This window comes from Musa acuminata, chromosome BXJ3-8 (assembly GCF_036884655.1).
Source record: "Musa acuminata AAA Group cultivar baxijiao chromosome BXJ3-8, Cavendish_Baxijiao_AAA, whole genome shotgun sequence".
In the NCBI taxonomy this organism is placed as follows: domain Eukaryota; kingdom Viridiplantae; phylum Streptophyta; class Magnoliopsida; order Zingiberales; family Musaceae; genus Musa; species Musa acuminata.
This window is the reverse complement of record NC_088356.1, coordinates 4,243,728-4,258,234: the sequence shown is the minus strand read 5'-3', so window position 1 is coordinate 4,258,234 and position 14,507 is coordinate 4,243,728. Positions and strand designations below refer to the sequence as shown.

At 39.0% G+C, this 14,507-nt stretch overlaps 1 protein-coding gene and 1 pseudogene across 2 annotated transcripts in view; both read right to left on the bottom strand.

Moving 5' to 3' along the window:
• Positions 1–2,466: 2,466 nt before the first annotated feature.
• On the bottom strand, positions 2,467–7,995 carry LOC103993691 (pyrophosphate-energized vacuolar membrane proton pump-like; annotated as a pseudogene).
• Positions 7,996–8,596: 601 nt separating this feature from the next.
• The window catches only part of LOC135644361 (vacuolar protein sorting-associated protein 51 homolog), a 29,699-nt gene continuing 23,788 nt past the window's right edge, over positions 8,597–14,507 (bottom strand). Inside the window, exons 16-22 of one of the 2 annotated variants that reach the window (XM_065161867.1) lie at positions 12,625–12,696; positions 12,486–12,536; positions 11,019–11,249; positions 10,296–10,472; positions 9,411–9,589; positions 8,841–8,952; positions 8,597–8,753 (exon numbers count right to left, since the gene is read on the bottom strand). In XM_065161867.1, the coding sequence (XP_065017939.1) occupies positions 9,464–9,589; positions 10,296–10,472; positions 11,019–11,249; positions 12,486–12,536; positions 12,625–12,696 (657 nt within the window). In that variant the 3' untranslated portion in view covers positions 8,597–8,753; positions 8,841–8,952; positions 9,411–9,463. Of the gene's footprint in view, positions 8,953–9,410; positions 9,590–10,295; positions 10,473–11,018; positions 11,250–12,485; positions 12,537–12,624; positions 12,697–14,507 lie in introns of both variants that reach the window. The other variant, XM_065161866.1, reaches the window with a different exon arrangement.

The following is a 14,507-nucleotide window of genomic DNA, read 5'->3' as shown; positions in this document are numbered from 1 at the left end:
AGCTACAATTTCTTGGAGAGTCTCAAGTATGCACTTGAGAGCCTCTTTTAATCTACCGGGATAACTGTTAAATCAAGATAGAGATTAATGTTGGGAACTATTATATTACTCAATTCGGTCATTATTGGATCATGTGTCAAAACATCATGCATTGCTACTAAGAAGTAGTGACTCATATTAATGTAGGCATCACAAATTGTCATTTTTGCAAACTAGATCACCCCATCAGTGTCGAGTCATTGTTCCCATAGGCCAAAGGCCTGACTAACACTTCGATCAGATAAGTGTAATGTGTAACTAAAATACTTATGTAAACTTCTTATATCATTTGTCTTCATTGTGTTTTGGCACTTCAAAATGTTAGGGAGGCGATATCTTATTTGATAGGCTACTGATCATGTTTCGTTATGTAACTATATATGTTGACTATAGATCGTGACCCGATTGACACGTTGATTATGTTGGTGAACAAATGTAACGTGGCTGATGAGTCAACACGGCTTGGTTCACGGGTCGATGTCGGGAGCCTTCTGTCGACTGAACTGGATGACGAGGTGACCGTGCCCTCTTTCAAACTTCTCATGTTAGATCGGATGTGTGTAATGTATCATCAAAATGCTTTATGTTTCAAACTTCTCATGTCATTTGTCTCTATCATCATGTTTTGACACTTTAAAAGGGTCGAGAGACGATGTCTTATTCAATAGGTTGTCGATCATGTCTCTCGTTATACAACTATATACATTGGCTACGGGTTGTGGCACATTGATCGAATGGGTGTGATGTAACATGAGAATACTTGTGTGTCAAACTTCTCATATCATTTATGTCTTCTACGACAGACTACTAATTATGTGTCTCATTGTGTAACTATATACGTTGGTCATAGGTTGATTAGTGGTTGCTCTAAGACCGAATATAATTGAATCATCTTCGAGCAACATTTCATTTGCTTTCATTCGGTAAGATTTGGACACTATTTTATGATAGAGTTAGTTGCATTACAAGGAAATTTAGTCAAACCATCATAGTAGGATGCTCGATGACCAGATTCGATTGTATCATCATAATCATAATATGATATCTCATGATCAGATTTGATTGCCTAGACTTAATTGTGCAATTTAGTGGAAGAGATGAGATTTAATTGTGAAAATTCAAGAGATATACAAAACATTAGTGATCTACACAATAATAAACAAAGCTGCAATCATCATGATCTTACCATAATGTTCACATCTACCTTAAATATTAGGCAGGGAATTAAACCAAAGCTTACAATGTAAGCATGATGGCTGCTGGTACATAACAGATGCATCTACTTTAATAAAGACACTCAACACTTGTTAAAACACAAGTATATATTAACAGATGCATCAACTTTAATAAAGATACCTTTGTAAGCTAACACTTGTTGAACATTATGATCATATTGGCTTAGGAGATAAGCATGTTGAGTTTGAAGAAATCATGACCTGTGAATAAAGATGGCCAAGTTGATGCCTATCATCTCTTTTGTGCTTTCATGCATGGCTCCCATCACAATAACAAATGTGAGTGATCTTTGCTTTTCATTGTATTCCAATCAAAGGGCACTCAAAGAAATTATATTCCTATCTGAATATTCTGAGGATTTAGAATCCATGAGCTAAACAACTCTTCATGATAGTCTTCATATAAATGCCAGCATAGCCAATTCTAGTCCTGGTTTCAAAATGCTAGTTTGTCGTGGAATGATAAGGTGTAATACATGAATTTGATGAAGACGCATCTTCTTTGAAGTCCCAGTTTATACCAGGAATCCAATGAGTGGTTTCGTATACAAGCATATCACTACACCTTCTTTATTGTAGTGAAAAGGAACTCCAACATTGTTCTGGCTCTTGTTTAGTCCTTTGGTGCTCCCTTTACATTCTTCTTTCATTCCTTCTTTAATCTTGGTACATATATTATATGAAAGTTTCTGTGAGATTATCTTCAGTGGCATCAATCATCTGCCAAACTGATGTCAAGTGTGGCAATCTTACTGCCCCAAATGTAGTGTGCTTTGCCATCAAATGGTAGTGCTCCTTTGCATATAGTTCCCACCCACCTGGGGCATCACAATCTTTCTTAATTCTGTAGTGACACAATAGACACTGATCATTAATCCTATTCCAGTAACTCCATGATGTCCTGCTATTTCTTTTATTCTCTCTTTCTCCCCAGCGAGTGTAGTTTCAGCTGCCAGTATGATTCCACTTCATTTGAGATCAATGCAAATGGCTGAGAGCTTCTTTCTCTCTTCTTTTCTCTGCCACTTTCTTGGGTGCATCTGATGCCATGCATTGGAGTAACATGCTCACTTTGTTCCCAGATGAAACATGGTCAAGCACACACACAGCCTCCTTGATTTGAAAAGCATGGTTTGGAGGACGAGATAAACCATTCTCCTGGCCGATCAGCTGACAATATATAGCAGTGTGTGTCATTTGGTCACTTTGGCAGGAAATGTTCAGCAGCATGCAAAGTTTGATCATGTTTTCTGACATAAATGCAGACAGACTCCAGCCATCTCTCTCCATGGTAAGATCTACTTGAGGTGATGACAAAGAATACAACCCTGGAAGCAATATATCAGAGCAGTTTGAGAAGCAATCCACCATGAGCTGCAAAGAAGGGGGCAAACATTAGTGACTCAACAGCCATCAGCTTGCTCAAGATGTTGAGAGATGGTCCAGATGTGTCCTTAAGAGGAACGCCAACAGTGGCACTGATCACAGCGGCTTTGTGAAGATCCCTTTTGGCCCTGGTGACCTGGCATGTTCACAAGCACCAGCCTGCACAGAGACTACCCATAAGTTTGAGTTTGACATGAGTGTCTTGGATTCAACAACTGATGGTTAATTACCCATCAGATAGATACATATATACTAACTGCATTAGAAGATAACAAGACAGATGGACTCCATTAAACTTGATCTCTAAAATCCAATATTATTATCATTATGTCTTTGATATGTTCTCAAAGCCATGAAAGGAGGCGATAGATTTAACAAAAGATTAACACCATACCACTATGACGAATCAGATGGACTTTGTGGATCACAGTTTGCTAAAGAGCATTTTCATTTTGAACTTAACTAACCTCCATGTATTTCTTTGCATTATCCTAACTAAGCCCCACCTGTGTTCGAAGATGAGATAGCAACCTACAGAGAGATCGAATCGAATATCTACGAGTTCAACAGAAGATATATGAAGAGTAGGACACTTGACAATGGATAATTAAGACAGTTGAAGCAAAAAAGCTCTAATGATATAGGTATAGTGTACCTGCACAGCAGAAACCAGTGAGCCAGCAAGAAGAACAAGTGTGCACCCCAAAGAAGTTCCCAACAACCAGAGGAGTGAGAATAACAAGTGCATCAGTTGGAATCATCTTCTTCAATGAGGCATCTGTGGACATCTTGTCATCTTGACACAGGAGGTTGCATACTCTGGCTTTGTCCTTCCATCTCTGAGTCCAGGATTTGTATTAAAGTGCCTTTGAACTTCCTCAACCGTCTTCAAGGCCGCTTTACCAACACCTGTCATGGCCATGGTAGAAAAGCAACAAGGCAGGAAGCATAGCTTCACAATTAATCCAATAAAGACTTTTGGACTTGACACATTAACAGCCATGATTCTGGCCCTGCTTATGAATGCACCAAATAAAGCAACAGAGAGGAGAGCTGCTGATCCAATAACAAGAAAATCCCCAACACAGACATTAGTGTGTCATATTGCACAAGTCGAGATGAATGATCAAAAACACCCATGTTAACTAAATTAAGTGCACAGGAAACCCAACAAGAAGGTTGGAGAAGGGAAAAAGTATGACCATACTTCATTGTTTAAATGGAATTAGATACAGATGTACCTTAACAATCGGAAAGATATGCTGCAAGAAGAGCAAGGAATAAGGCAGTACAGCTAAACACTTGCCAATAACAGTGTGTTTTTCAAGAATAACACAAGAGTATTATCTGAGTCAAATATACTTAGACACCACCTCCACAAGATTTCAGACCCAGAATCTCTTCAAGATGGAAATGAAAACCAATGATGAGGAAGATCCATGTTGGCTCTCTAATGATGTACCCAAGTACCTCAAATGATGAACTTATAAAAGGCATAATCACAAATAATCAAGCACTCATAGTTCTCCTCTTCTGTTTTTGACCATGTTGCTGCTACCCATTCTTGCATCTAAAGCATCCGTTATCTCACAGAGTTTGCAGACCATTCCAGCCATCTCAGCAATTCCAGCAGCATTATCACTTGCCAGATAAGTGGCTATAGTGCCAAGCATTCCTGAGGCAGCAAGAGCAATACCATACATGCCAGCCAAGCTGGAGCTTAAGATAGATAGTTATTCCGACAGCAAATATGGGAATGATCACAGGTTTTATCCCAAAACGAATCTAAATATAACATTAGTTGCCACACATGTTCTACAAGACTTTGCAACATCTTGCACAGGACTGCAAGATTCAACAAATTTTAGAAGTCAAGCATCATAGTGCTAATGAACATGCCTTCTGCAGTCAAAATGAGGGGAAGAAAACTATCTATTTGAGATGGATACAGGAGAAGAGTTGAAATGATAAGTTGCCACTTTAGTGAAGGTTGAACATCAGGCACAGTTTTAACATCAGAAGATTCAGCAGCAAGGAGGGTGGGCACCATAACAACAATACCCAGTGAGTTCATAAGGAGAGGATACAACATTGCTGATATATCATGATTGATACCAAAGGAAGATATTCAGGCAATAGATAATGCTGCACAAGAGGATTCAGCATAAGATGCAAAAAGATCAGAACCCACTACAGCAGTATCTACCTCAGTATCGCTGACATGTGATTATTTGCATGATTTCATAAAATTCACATTAATATAAGGATGACAACCATACGAAAGTTGACATGAGCGACTAGGATAAATAAAGGTCTCTTTTAAAACAAATTACCACAGGGTTTCTTGGCAAACTGCAAGTATATTCCTTTCTACTTTTCCAACAAGAAAAGCACCAACATCTGCTGCTTTTGTATATATACCTCCTCCAACTCTTCCAAAAAGTGGCATTAAAGAACCACCAAAATCATAGCCTGTCATTGACTCATAGAGGCCTTCCCAATCATCTCCACAGTTTAGGCCAACTAGAATGATAGAAATGTAGAGAACAAACAGACCATTGGCAGCTTTAAGAAAACCCATCACAGCACCAGACCTAAAAGCTGTAACAATAGCCATTCCAACACCTTTTCTGGCTTCCAAAGTTGTCCTAGCATTAGCCAAAGTCGCAATCTTCATTCCAAGAAAACCAGAATAAAAAGAAGTGCTCCGATCAGGAAGGATACTGTACCGAAAACAGCATTTGACAAGGCTAGCTTGCAAAATTTTTCTTCACTGTCTTTATTGAAGCCTTCGACTGATCCAAGGAAGAGAACGATACCAACACCACAAAACACCATGAAAATACCAAGATACTTGTACTTGGTAAACAGAAAAGATGTTGCCCCTGATAGTAAAAGTTTGCCCAGTAAAATCATATATTTACTGAAGATAATCCTTACAAATCTTACAATGAAAGAACAAACGAAAAAGAAAATGTAGCACGATGGGCAATAAGGAGTGAGTGCGAAGACTATTATGCAACAAAGAGAAGCACATTAACAAGAGTAGCAAAAAATCTGATCCATAGAACACAACGTAATTTTCCTTGTGCATTTAAAGCAAGGCATATTCGCACTTGGATTCTCTACTTCACACTACAACGACTCCACCATGTGATCTATGGCCATAATGCTTCAAACTGGATTGGCAATTTCAAGATCAAAACCAAGGCCTTAAATGGAAGAAGTTCTTTCTCAATAGAGAAATGTTGAATCCCTCTTATTTTCACAATTCAATCCAATATATAAGCCAACCTGATAACCACGATAGAATGAGTTTCTAAGTCGTGGTGCAATATACTTCAGACCAAATTACTATTATCAGACTCATATAACCCGTGGCACGAAATGGCATGCTCAGGTTACTTGTAGAAGAACATCTGAGCTTATAAGGTGTAGAATAGGTGAGTCATAATGATTACTAATAATAGTTATTAACATCGTAATCTCGGATGCCGATGTTACTAATAACAGGTTCGTCTAATCTTACATTCCAATGCAGAACTAATCGGGGCATCACATCTAGTATTACTAAAAGCCAAGCCAAGAACTAATCGGATGTTGATGAACTAATGCGTTGTGGCTGATGAGTCAGCACGACTTGGTCCACGGGTCGATGTCGGGAGTCTTCGATCGGCTGAGCTAGTTGTCGAGGTCGATCATGCCCTTAAGACGGGGTGCTAGCGCTGGAATGTTGGTTGGCGTCCCTCGGTCGGGACGGTCATGCCTCGGGGGTGTCTGCTCTCTTGGATGGAGAGCCCTGAGCGTCGGTCGGGAAGTCGGATCCATCCGGAGGAAGACGCCTCTCGATCGGGATGGTGGCGCCTCAAGGGGGGTGGCCGCTCTCCTGCACGAAAGGCCCTCCTTCTAGCGTCAAAAATGTTGATGAACTGATGCGCCGTGGCTGATGAGCCAGCACGACCTGGTCCACAGGTCGATGTCGGGAGTCTTCAGTCGGCTGAGCTGGTTGCCGAGGTCGATCACGCTCTCAAGATGGGGTGCTGGCGCCGAAATGTTGGTTGGAATCCCTCGGTCGAGACGGTCGTGCCTCAGGGGTGTCTGCTCTTTTGGATGGAAAGCCCTGAGCGTCGGTCGGGACGTTGGATCCGTCCGGAGGAAGACACCTCTCGATCGGGATAGTGGCGCCTCGAGGGGGGTGGCCGCTCTCCTGCACGAAAGACCCTCGTCGGATGGTTCCCGACTTTGGCCCCTCAACGAATAAGTTAGTGTTTTGTTCTCTGTTTTTGCCTCTCCCTTGGCCAGATGCCGGCCAGAGGTTTTTATACTACTATACGAGGGTTGGTCGTACGCAGGTTGGGCGTGGCGACCGATCCTCGAGGGGCGAGATGGTACCTTTGTGCGGCCGTCGTCCTGGGACGTGCAGAACGGTGTCGTCTCGAGCTTTTCAGGATGGGATGTACCGAGGAACGCCTTGATACGGATTCTGGCTCGGCGCATAGGAGTGTTCCTCTTGCTGATCTGGCGGTGGCGGTGGCGGTGACTGTGACGTGTGGCCAGGACCCAAAATATACATTATCAAGTAGATGACTAGGACGTTATAGCAAAAAAGATTCAGAAAAATCAGAAGCAGAAAAAAAAAAGTGAGGATGCTATAAGTGACTTATTATTAGACTTCCGTATGACCACAACCATATGGCTTGCTCCGAAGTTTTTGGATGAGCTCATTCATAAGGAGAAAAATCCATGATGGAGTATATTTCATGCGATTTAACCTTCAGCATAAGCAAAACCAACAACCGAAAAAGGAAAAAGGTGAGATCTGTGTGTTAAAGCAGCAAAGTTTGTAGAACCAAATAACAGAAAAGCACAGAAGAAACGAAAATAATAAAGAAGAAATATATAAAAGGGAATAAAATCCGAAAATTTAAATTGAAGTTCGAAGTTTTTCATACGGATCAGAATCACCAAACGGAGCGACATCCTGTGGTTTTCCGCACACATGGCAGCGACGGAGGCGCGGTCCAATCCATCCCCCGCCCCCTCTTCCTCGAAGAGATTTTCCAGAAAACCCATGGCTCTCCTCCGAATCGCTCGATACCTCGACCCTCGACACCAAAAACCACCGAAGAAGAGCAAACCCGATCTCGTCGATCGCCGCCGCAGTTACGGGCACCAGAGTCGACGTCCGTCCCATCGATCCCATGGCCTTCGACGCAGAGGTGGAGGCAGACGCTGATCGAGACAACCGCTGGCTTGTTCGAGGGCCGGGGTCTGTGCCCCGCGTTTTGAAGAAGTAAAGGCGAAGAGTGTGACGCGTGCTTATAACGAGTACTACTGTAACAGCCGTTACATTGATTTCTGGACACCGCTACATAGTCATTTCAGTCCTTTCAGCTTTCGAGAAGAGATGATAAGAATTATGTACTAACTTCGTGCGTAAAGAACTATTTATAACAAAATTAATCAATAATTCGTATAAAATAGATTAAATAACCAAATTAATCAATTGACTATAATCTGTCGTATACACAATTATGATGTATTTTTAGCTGCAGTTTTTAGGGTGCTAAAAGTCAAAACCTGAATTAGAACAAAAGGAAAAGGAAAACTTCACTATAATGGATAAAAATCTTCAAAATTTTCACTCAAATACATCCATAAGCTTGAATTATATCTCTATTCCTGTATACTGGGCAGTTTGAAGACAGGTAAGTGCATTCCTTGAAGGACTAGCACTGGAAGGACTAAAACATGTTATGACCTCTTTTTCCCACCAATAAGTAGAAATGTTACTGTGCGATGTTTGTAATAAAAGGCCTCTTGCAGAGAGAACCATGCAAGTAATAAGTGAGAACCACAAGGTTTTCATGATAGGATATATATAAGTCATGCACATGAAGCCAAATTCTCACCAGGTTTGCGCCTAGAAACCGCAATAATCAATGTTAATATCGGAGATTAATCTTATATCGACGTTCGTAACTATAACAGAAATCTACTACATACATAAAGAGCTATCCAAAACAACTGTTCATCAAACTATGGACAAAAGCATTGTCATGAGAGTTCGAATACCAAGTAGGGGTTGCTTCCCTGCAAAAGGAAAGCCAATCAAATTCAATAACATTCTCCTCTTACAAGCTTAAGAATCCGGCCGTGCTCGAACAAGTAAGAAGATACCAAGACATGACATGAAGAACGCTGGCAATGGATCTTCTGTGGAGTTGTGCTCATCAAAGCCTTCTCTCAGAAAAAACAAAAAGCAACTTGGGCTTTGTCAGATTCTTGTATCCTGCAAGGAAATGGGGAAAAAAATAACAATCAATGTTTTGTTCCTTTGACAATTCAGGTTCCCGTATGTTCCAGAGAGCCATGAACCAGACGATGCTATCACTACTAAGGTACGTCTAAGCCAAGATTGGACATCTTTTGGGCCAAGGAACACCATTTTCATATCAAGAAAAACTTGCAGAACGCGAAACTAATGTACCATGACTCCTGGTGGCCCATGAAGATGATTAGTGTTTGGTTTCCAAATTTTTTTTTTGATTCTTTTCATAGTTCTGGATTTTGAACTTTCTGATGACTGCATAGCTGCTAAGAGGGAGAAGATAAGAAATATAATTCTACTGTTTGTGCTGGTGAACCTGATGTGTCATCTGGAGGTCTAAACACTATGTACAACCTGATAAAGAACCTATGTTATACCCCCTAAACTTGAAATGAATTGACCGAAGGTGAGAAAATTACACATTAAACTTCAAAACAGAGTTGGAGATAGATTCTCCGAAGTTCTCCATTTTCTACGCCAAAGAGGAACTTTGGTTCTCCTCCCTGCTCTTGGATATCTTTGTGCTTATGAGTTTGTCTAAAATGGGAGCCTCGAGGGGGATTGGGTCAAGACACCTTTCATGAGCAGCACCAATCACCTGCAACACGAAATTTCAGAAATTAATCAATAACAGAAGCTATAAATGTTGCATTTTCTTGGTCAATGCTGGATCATTTAAACACAAATGTGGGAGTTAAAAGTGACTATCATGAGTTTGTCATAATTAGGCAAGAATCATAAGCCAACTCGGACACCAACGAGTCATATTTATGAAAGTTTATGAAACCTTAGAAGGAACATAGATAGGTTCTTTTAACTTTTTAAGGTTAAGTAGTACATTGAAGGAGCAACTGCAGTGTAATTTACTATAATCCCTCTAAGGTTTCTTAAATAACTAAAATGTAAGTCTTGCGAGTTCCGCCAGAACACAGTGGAACTGGTTTTTGGTTGTGAAGCTCATATCTTACTAGTAATTCAGAAAACTAGTTAAATTGACACTAGGACCTAGAATTACTCACTATATCAGACCTGAAGGCAGTGTTGTTATGGATCCACTATGACATTAACATATCAAATAAATTAATCCTTCAACACAATGATGCACTATCTAGATACTTACTGAAAGGGCAGGACATCAACATATTTGAAATTTCAATTCTTCGGTATACCATAATAAGAAGACAAATAAAGTGTATCTTCTGTGCTAAATGAATATTGATTAAATTGCAGAAAAGACAAGCCACCATAAAACTTTCAATTATCTTAAATGACAAAAGCCTTATGCACTGATGACATGTGATTACCTCTTTTAGCAGGAAATCAATTGCTGCATCATCGTCTACAAACTCTTTCAGTGGATTCTTCAGAAATTCAATATCCAACTGAATCTGCTGAAATCCACTACGATTGAATGTCTGGAGTCGCACAAACTCTTGTAAGCTCTTCAGGCAAAATTTTATTACGGTCGATATAACTGACTCCTGCAAATTATCGATATATTAGGTGCATTATGGTTCACTAAATAGACAATTTACTATCCAGCGATACTATGTTACAGATACTGGCCATGATTTTATAGCTTGCAATTGCTAAAAAAGAGTTAAAGCCAGTATATGGAAATTCCGAAGTCTCTTATTAGTTATTACTAACCTTCCAATTAAGAATAGCTACTACAGGCCAACTGAGAAAACAGTATGACACTAACTAAAGCCTCACAATATTAGAACCACCAAACTTCTATATCAACAAGCATCAACTATTGCTGGCCGAATACTTGACTTCGTTGGTACCTCAGTCAGTTTCATTACATTGAAGGAAAGAATGATTCATTACAAGTAGTTCATTCTTGACAGTATATAGTTATTACAGTTTTAACATAACCACCTTATTATACTACTTTTTTTAAAGAAAATGTTGGCACATAAACAATTATGACCTACTTGATTACCATCATAGCCAACCGAAAGACAGGACTCTTGAACACTAATGAAGTCTAGCTATGTTACAAAGTTTCAACCGGTTCTCACCTGTGTGTACTGAACTTTAGTAAATATCTCCATCTTTTGTTCAAATAACTTGGCAAGATGACTTTCTAAAAATTGGCTTCTCACTCGCTGTGTATTTGTTCGGGTTAACTTATCTTCACGTGTTGGGTTGCTACGAGAAGAATTAGTACTCCCTGTACTGTCAGAATGGCGATGCCGCCGAACCAGTCCTTGAGGTAAGATCTGTCGGACTTCGATTCCTACAGCTTCCAACTGCAAGGAAATAGAGACTAGTTAAATCAATCCTTGTTAAAAATATAACAGGACTCATGTTGATGGGCTATCAAAACATTAAAAAGAAATTGACCTTGCCCCATGATAACCATGAAGCCTTTCCAAGAAGATTTAACAAATACTAACACGATAACCAATACTTAAACATAGCTCCAACAGACTTCATTAACAACAGAAACTGCATTCAGCAACTCCAGATGTCACAAAAACAGTGCAACCTGTCATAGCTTTGTGAAGTTTTTCTATGCATTTGGTGAAGTGAAATAATATGGAATTCAGGGGGCTCTTCGGTTCAATGAAGTCATCAAACATATGATTGCTGACATACCTAAAATCACGAGTTGTACGAGCTTGTGGCTTCAGATCCACTAATCCCAAGAAGATCACAATTTCTCATGGACAAGGGTAATTTACATCCCTCAACTATTCTAAATACATGTGTATGCTCATGTATTTTTTATTTTTAGCATGTTAACACCAATTATTTCCTCTTAATATGTGTATATATATATATATATATATATATATATATATATATATATCCCTTTTTTTATTTAAAATAAAAAACTAGAACTAGCATATAAAGCTAGAATGACCAAAATCTTATATTTAAATTACTTGTAGGTGGTCTGGCAACTCAACCCACATTAAAAAAAAAAATTATGAACTGTAGGAAGCACTAATCTTCTTAGTGTCAACTTTGGAGTGTAAACAAACTGCCAATTTGGATTATAAAATTTACCCTCTATCCTCTCCATCTGAATACAAAGAAAGAATAATGATGAATGCATCTTTAAAAAGTAGTGTCTTAATCAAGGAGCTCAGCTTAGTATCAGCAAGCCTCCAGTGCTAGTTTGATAAACAAGTTCTTTTGTACATCCCACTGTTCCTGTTGCAAGCATCATTAAGGCTATGAAAAAGATAAACATTTGCAACCCAAAATTAATCTATCTTCTGTTGCTATCATAAACAAATAGGTAAACCTTATTCTATGACAACTGTTTGCAAGAACATCAATTATCCTTCAGATACAGTAACTTAAACCGTGTTCCAGCAGTACAAAATCTCACAGAAACATCAGATACTTAAAAGTAACTTCAAATGAAATATCTTCACTGGTTCGATGGTCAGAACAATCTGCACATATAGAAAGTCGACAGAAAATTGCACAGAACAAAAAAATGAAGAAATGGATCACATAGAAAGCTAACAGACCTCTTGAAGCAGCAGGTCAACAAACATGTGAACTTCTCGTGGTTCCTTGTGCTGTCAAAATATTCAGCATAAACATCAAGTGGAAAAGTGTATTTAAGTAATACAATGAAGCCAAACTAGCCATCAACCCAACATTCACCTTGATCCAGTTAGGTGTGGTGAACCTCTTTTTCAGAAGGATAGATATCTTTTGGGTTTTCATATTTATATACTGCAAAAAAGAAATTAATTAGCTGTGACCATAGAGAGATTTCAAGACCATAAAATAGGTAGGTAAAAGAAAACAACTCTTTCACAATAAAATTAAAGCAATAATCTCTTTGGTTTTTGTAAATGCATCAAAATAATAGCTATAATCATACCCAATTATATTGATCATAACAGAACCCTCGTAGTCGTAGCAAGGTCAGTCCATTGCAGGGTTTGCTGTACCGATGCATACCGCCTAATACGGGTAGTACATACCGGTCTGACAGGATACCAGTATGCGGACTGCCCTCTATCGGACGATACCAATCATTTGACCCTATATTGGGTGATACGAGATCAGTACCGGGCGGTCATGATTGAAATCCGATTGTTTCCATCCTGTACCGATCGGATTTCGACCGTTACCGATCAAGGGCTGAGATTGCCCTATTTCAAACAATTAATTTGACCGTTTGGGCTTAGAAAAGAGTTTTTAAACCCTTTCCTCCCCCCTCTTTCAACTCATTTTAAGTTTATGCACGGAAGGGGAAGGGGAGGCTAATGGATGATTTTGGGCAGATGCGATAGAACATACACGACGTAAACACAGAATGAAGCTCATTGTATTCATAATCGTCGTACTATGGAGAATCTTACGACCAACAACAGTATGGTGATAGTTGGTCATACTTCTCTGAGCAACAGTACGATAATCGATCTTACGATATGAAGCAGTAGATCAATAGCAAAAGTAGAAGTTCTAACATTCTCTATGCTCCGTACCAATATATGTCATATTCGTTCTTGCATTAGGAGCCGCCTCAGACACATGTGGTTCACGACGATCAGACTACGACCATCACCACATTGATGCACCAATGGCATATGATATATCAGTATACTATGTTGTGGGATCAATTTCAAGATTGGGTCTGACAAACATATTATATTAATATACAAATACATAGGATCGAGGGCCCCGATCAATCACTCGTGGAGTCCCGTCATTCTTTTTGGTAGCAAAACCATGTATATCCATCGATTGATTACTTAATTTATTTGAATCTTAAAGTTTAAGTTGTATAAAAAATAATCTAACAATTCAAATATTTTTTTGTAGATAATTTAATATTAATGGAAGGACGATCCCTAGCATTCCACAAAGCTACTTCTCAAAACTCGAAAAAGATGTGACACTATTCTTTCCTAATTTACATTATTTTTGCTAAAATTATACTAAATTTATATTTATTTCTAATTTAAAAACCCTAATCAGTACGTACTACACCAAGTAGGGCTAGGGACACCAGTATAGACCGAAATTGCAATCCTTGATCCATTGACTTCATTCATTTAGTAACACATTAGAAAAGATTTCTCTCATGTATATCAATAGAACAAAAATAACTAGAAAATTCACTGCAAGTTGAAGTGATAATCATTAGTATACCATTCTGCCTTGCGTACAAACATGCAACACAGGTAACATTCCTTTTTAATGAAAAGAATAAACTTATTTTTCCATCTTCATTTTCAACATCTAGCGAGTTACCATGGCATATAAGGAAGTGGATAAATTATGCTCTTTAACCTTGTAAGTGAATATTTACCATGAACCCACACAGCCTCACTAGTCATATTGAGACAAAAAATGATCTCACTAATTTCCTACAGAAATGGAAACCACTTTAACTTTCCAATGTGTAGCACATGGTCGCTCTAGTTACCAAGTCTATCTTGCAAGCCACAAAAAGTAGCCTACTCCACTCAAACAGTTTAGTTCATTCATAGTCAACTATCTGCATATCAACAAAAACCACAGTTTCATAGCCT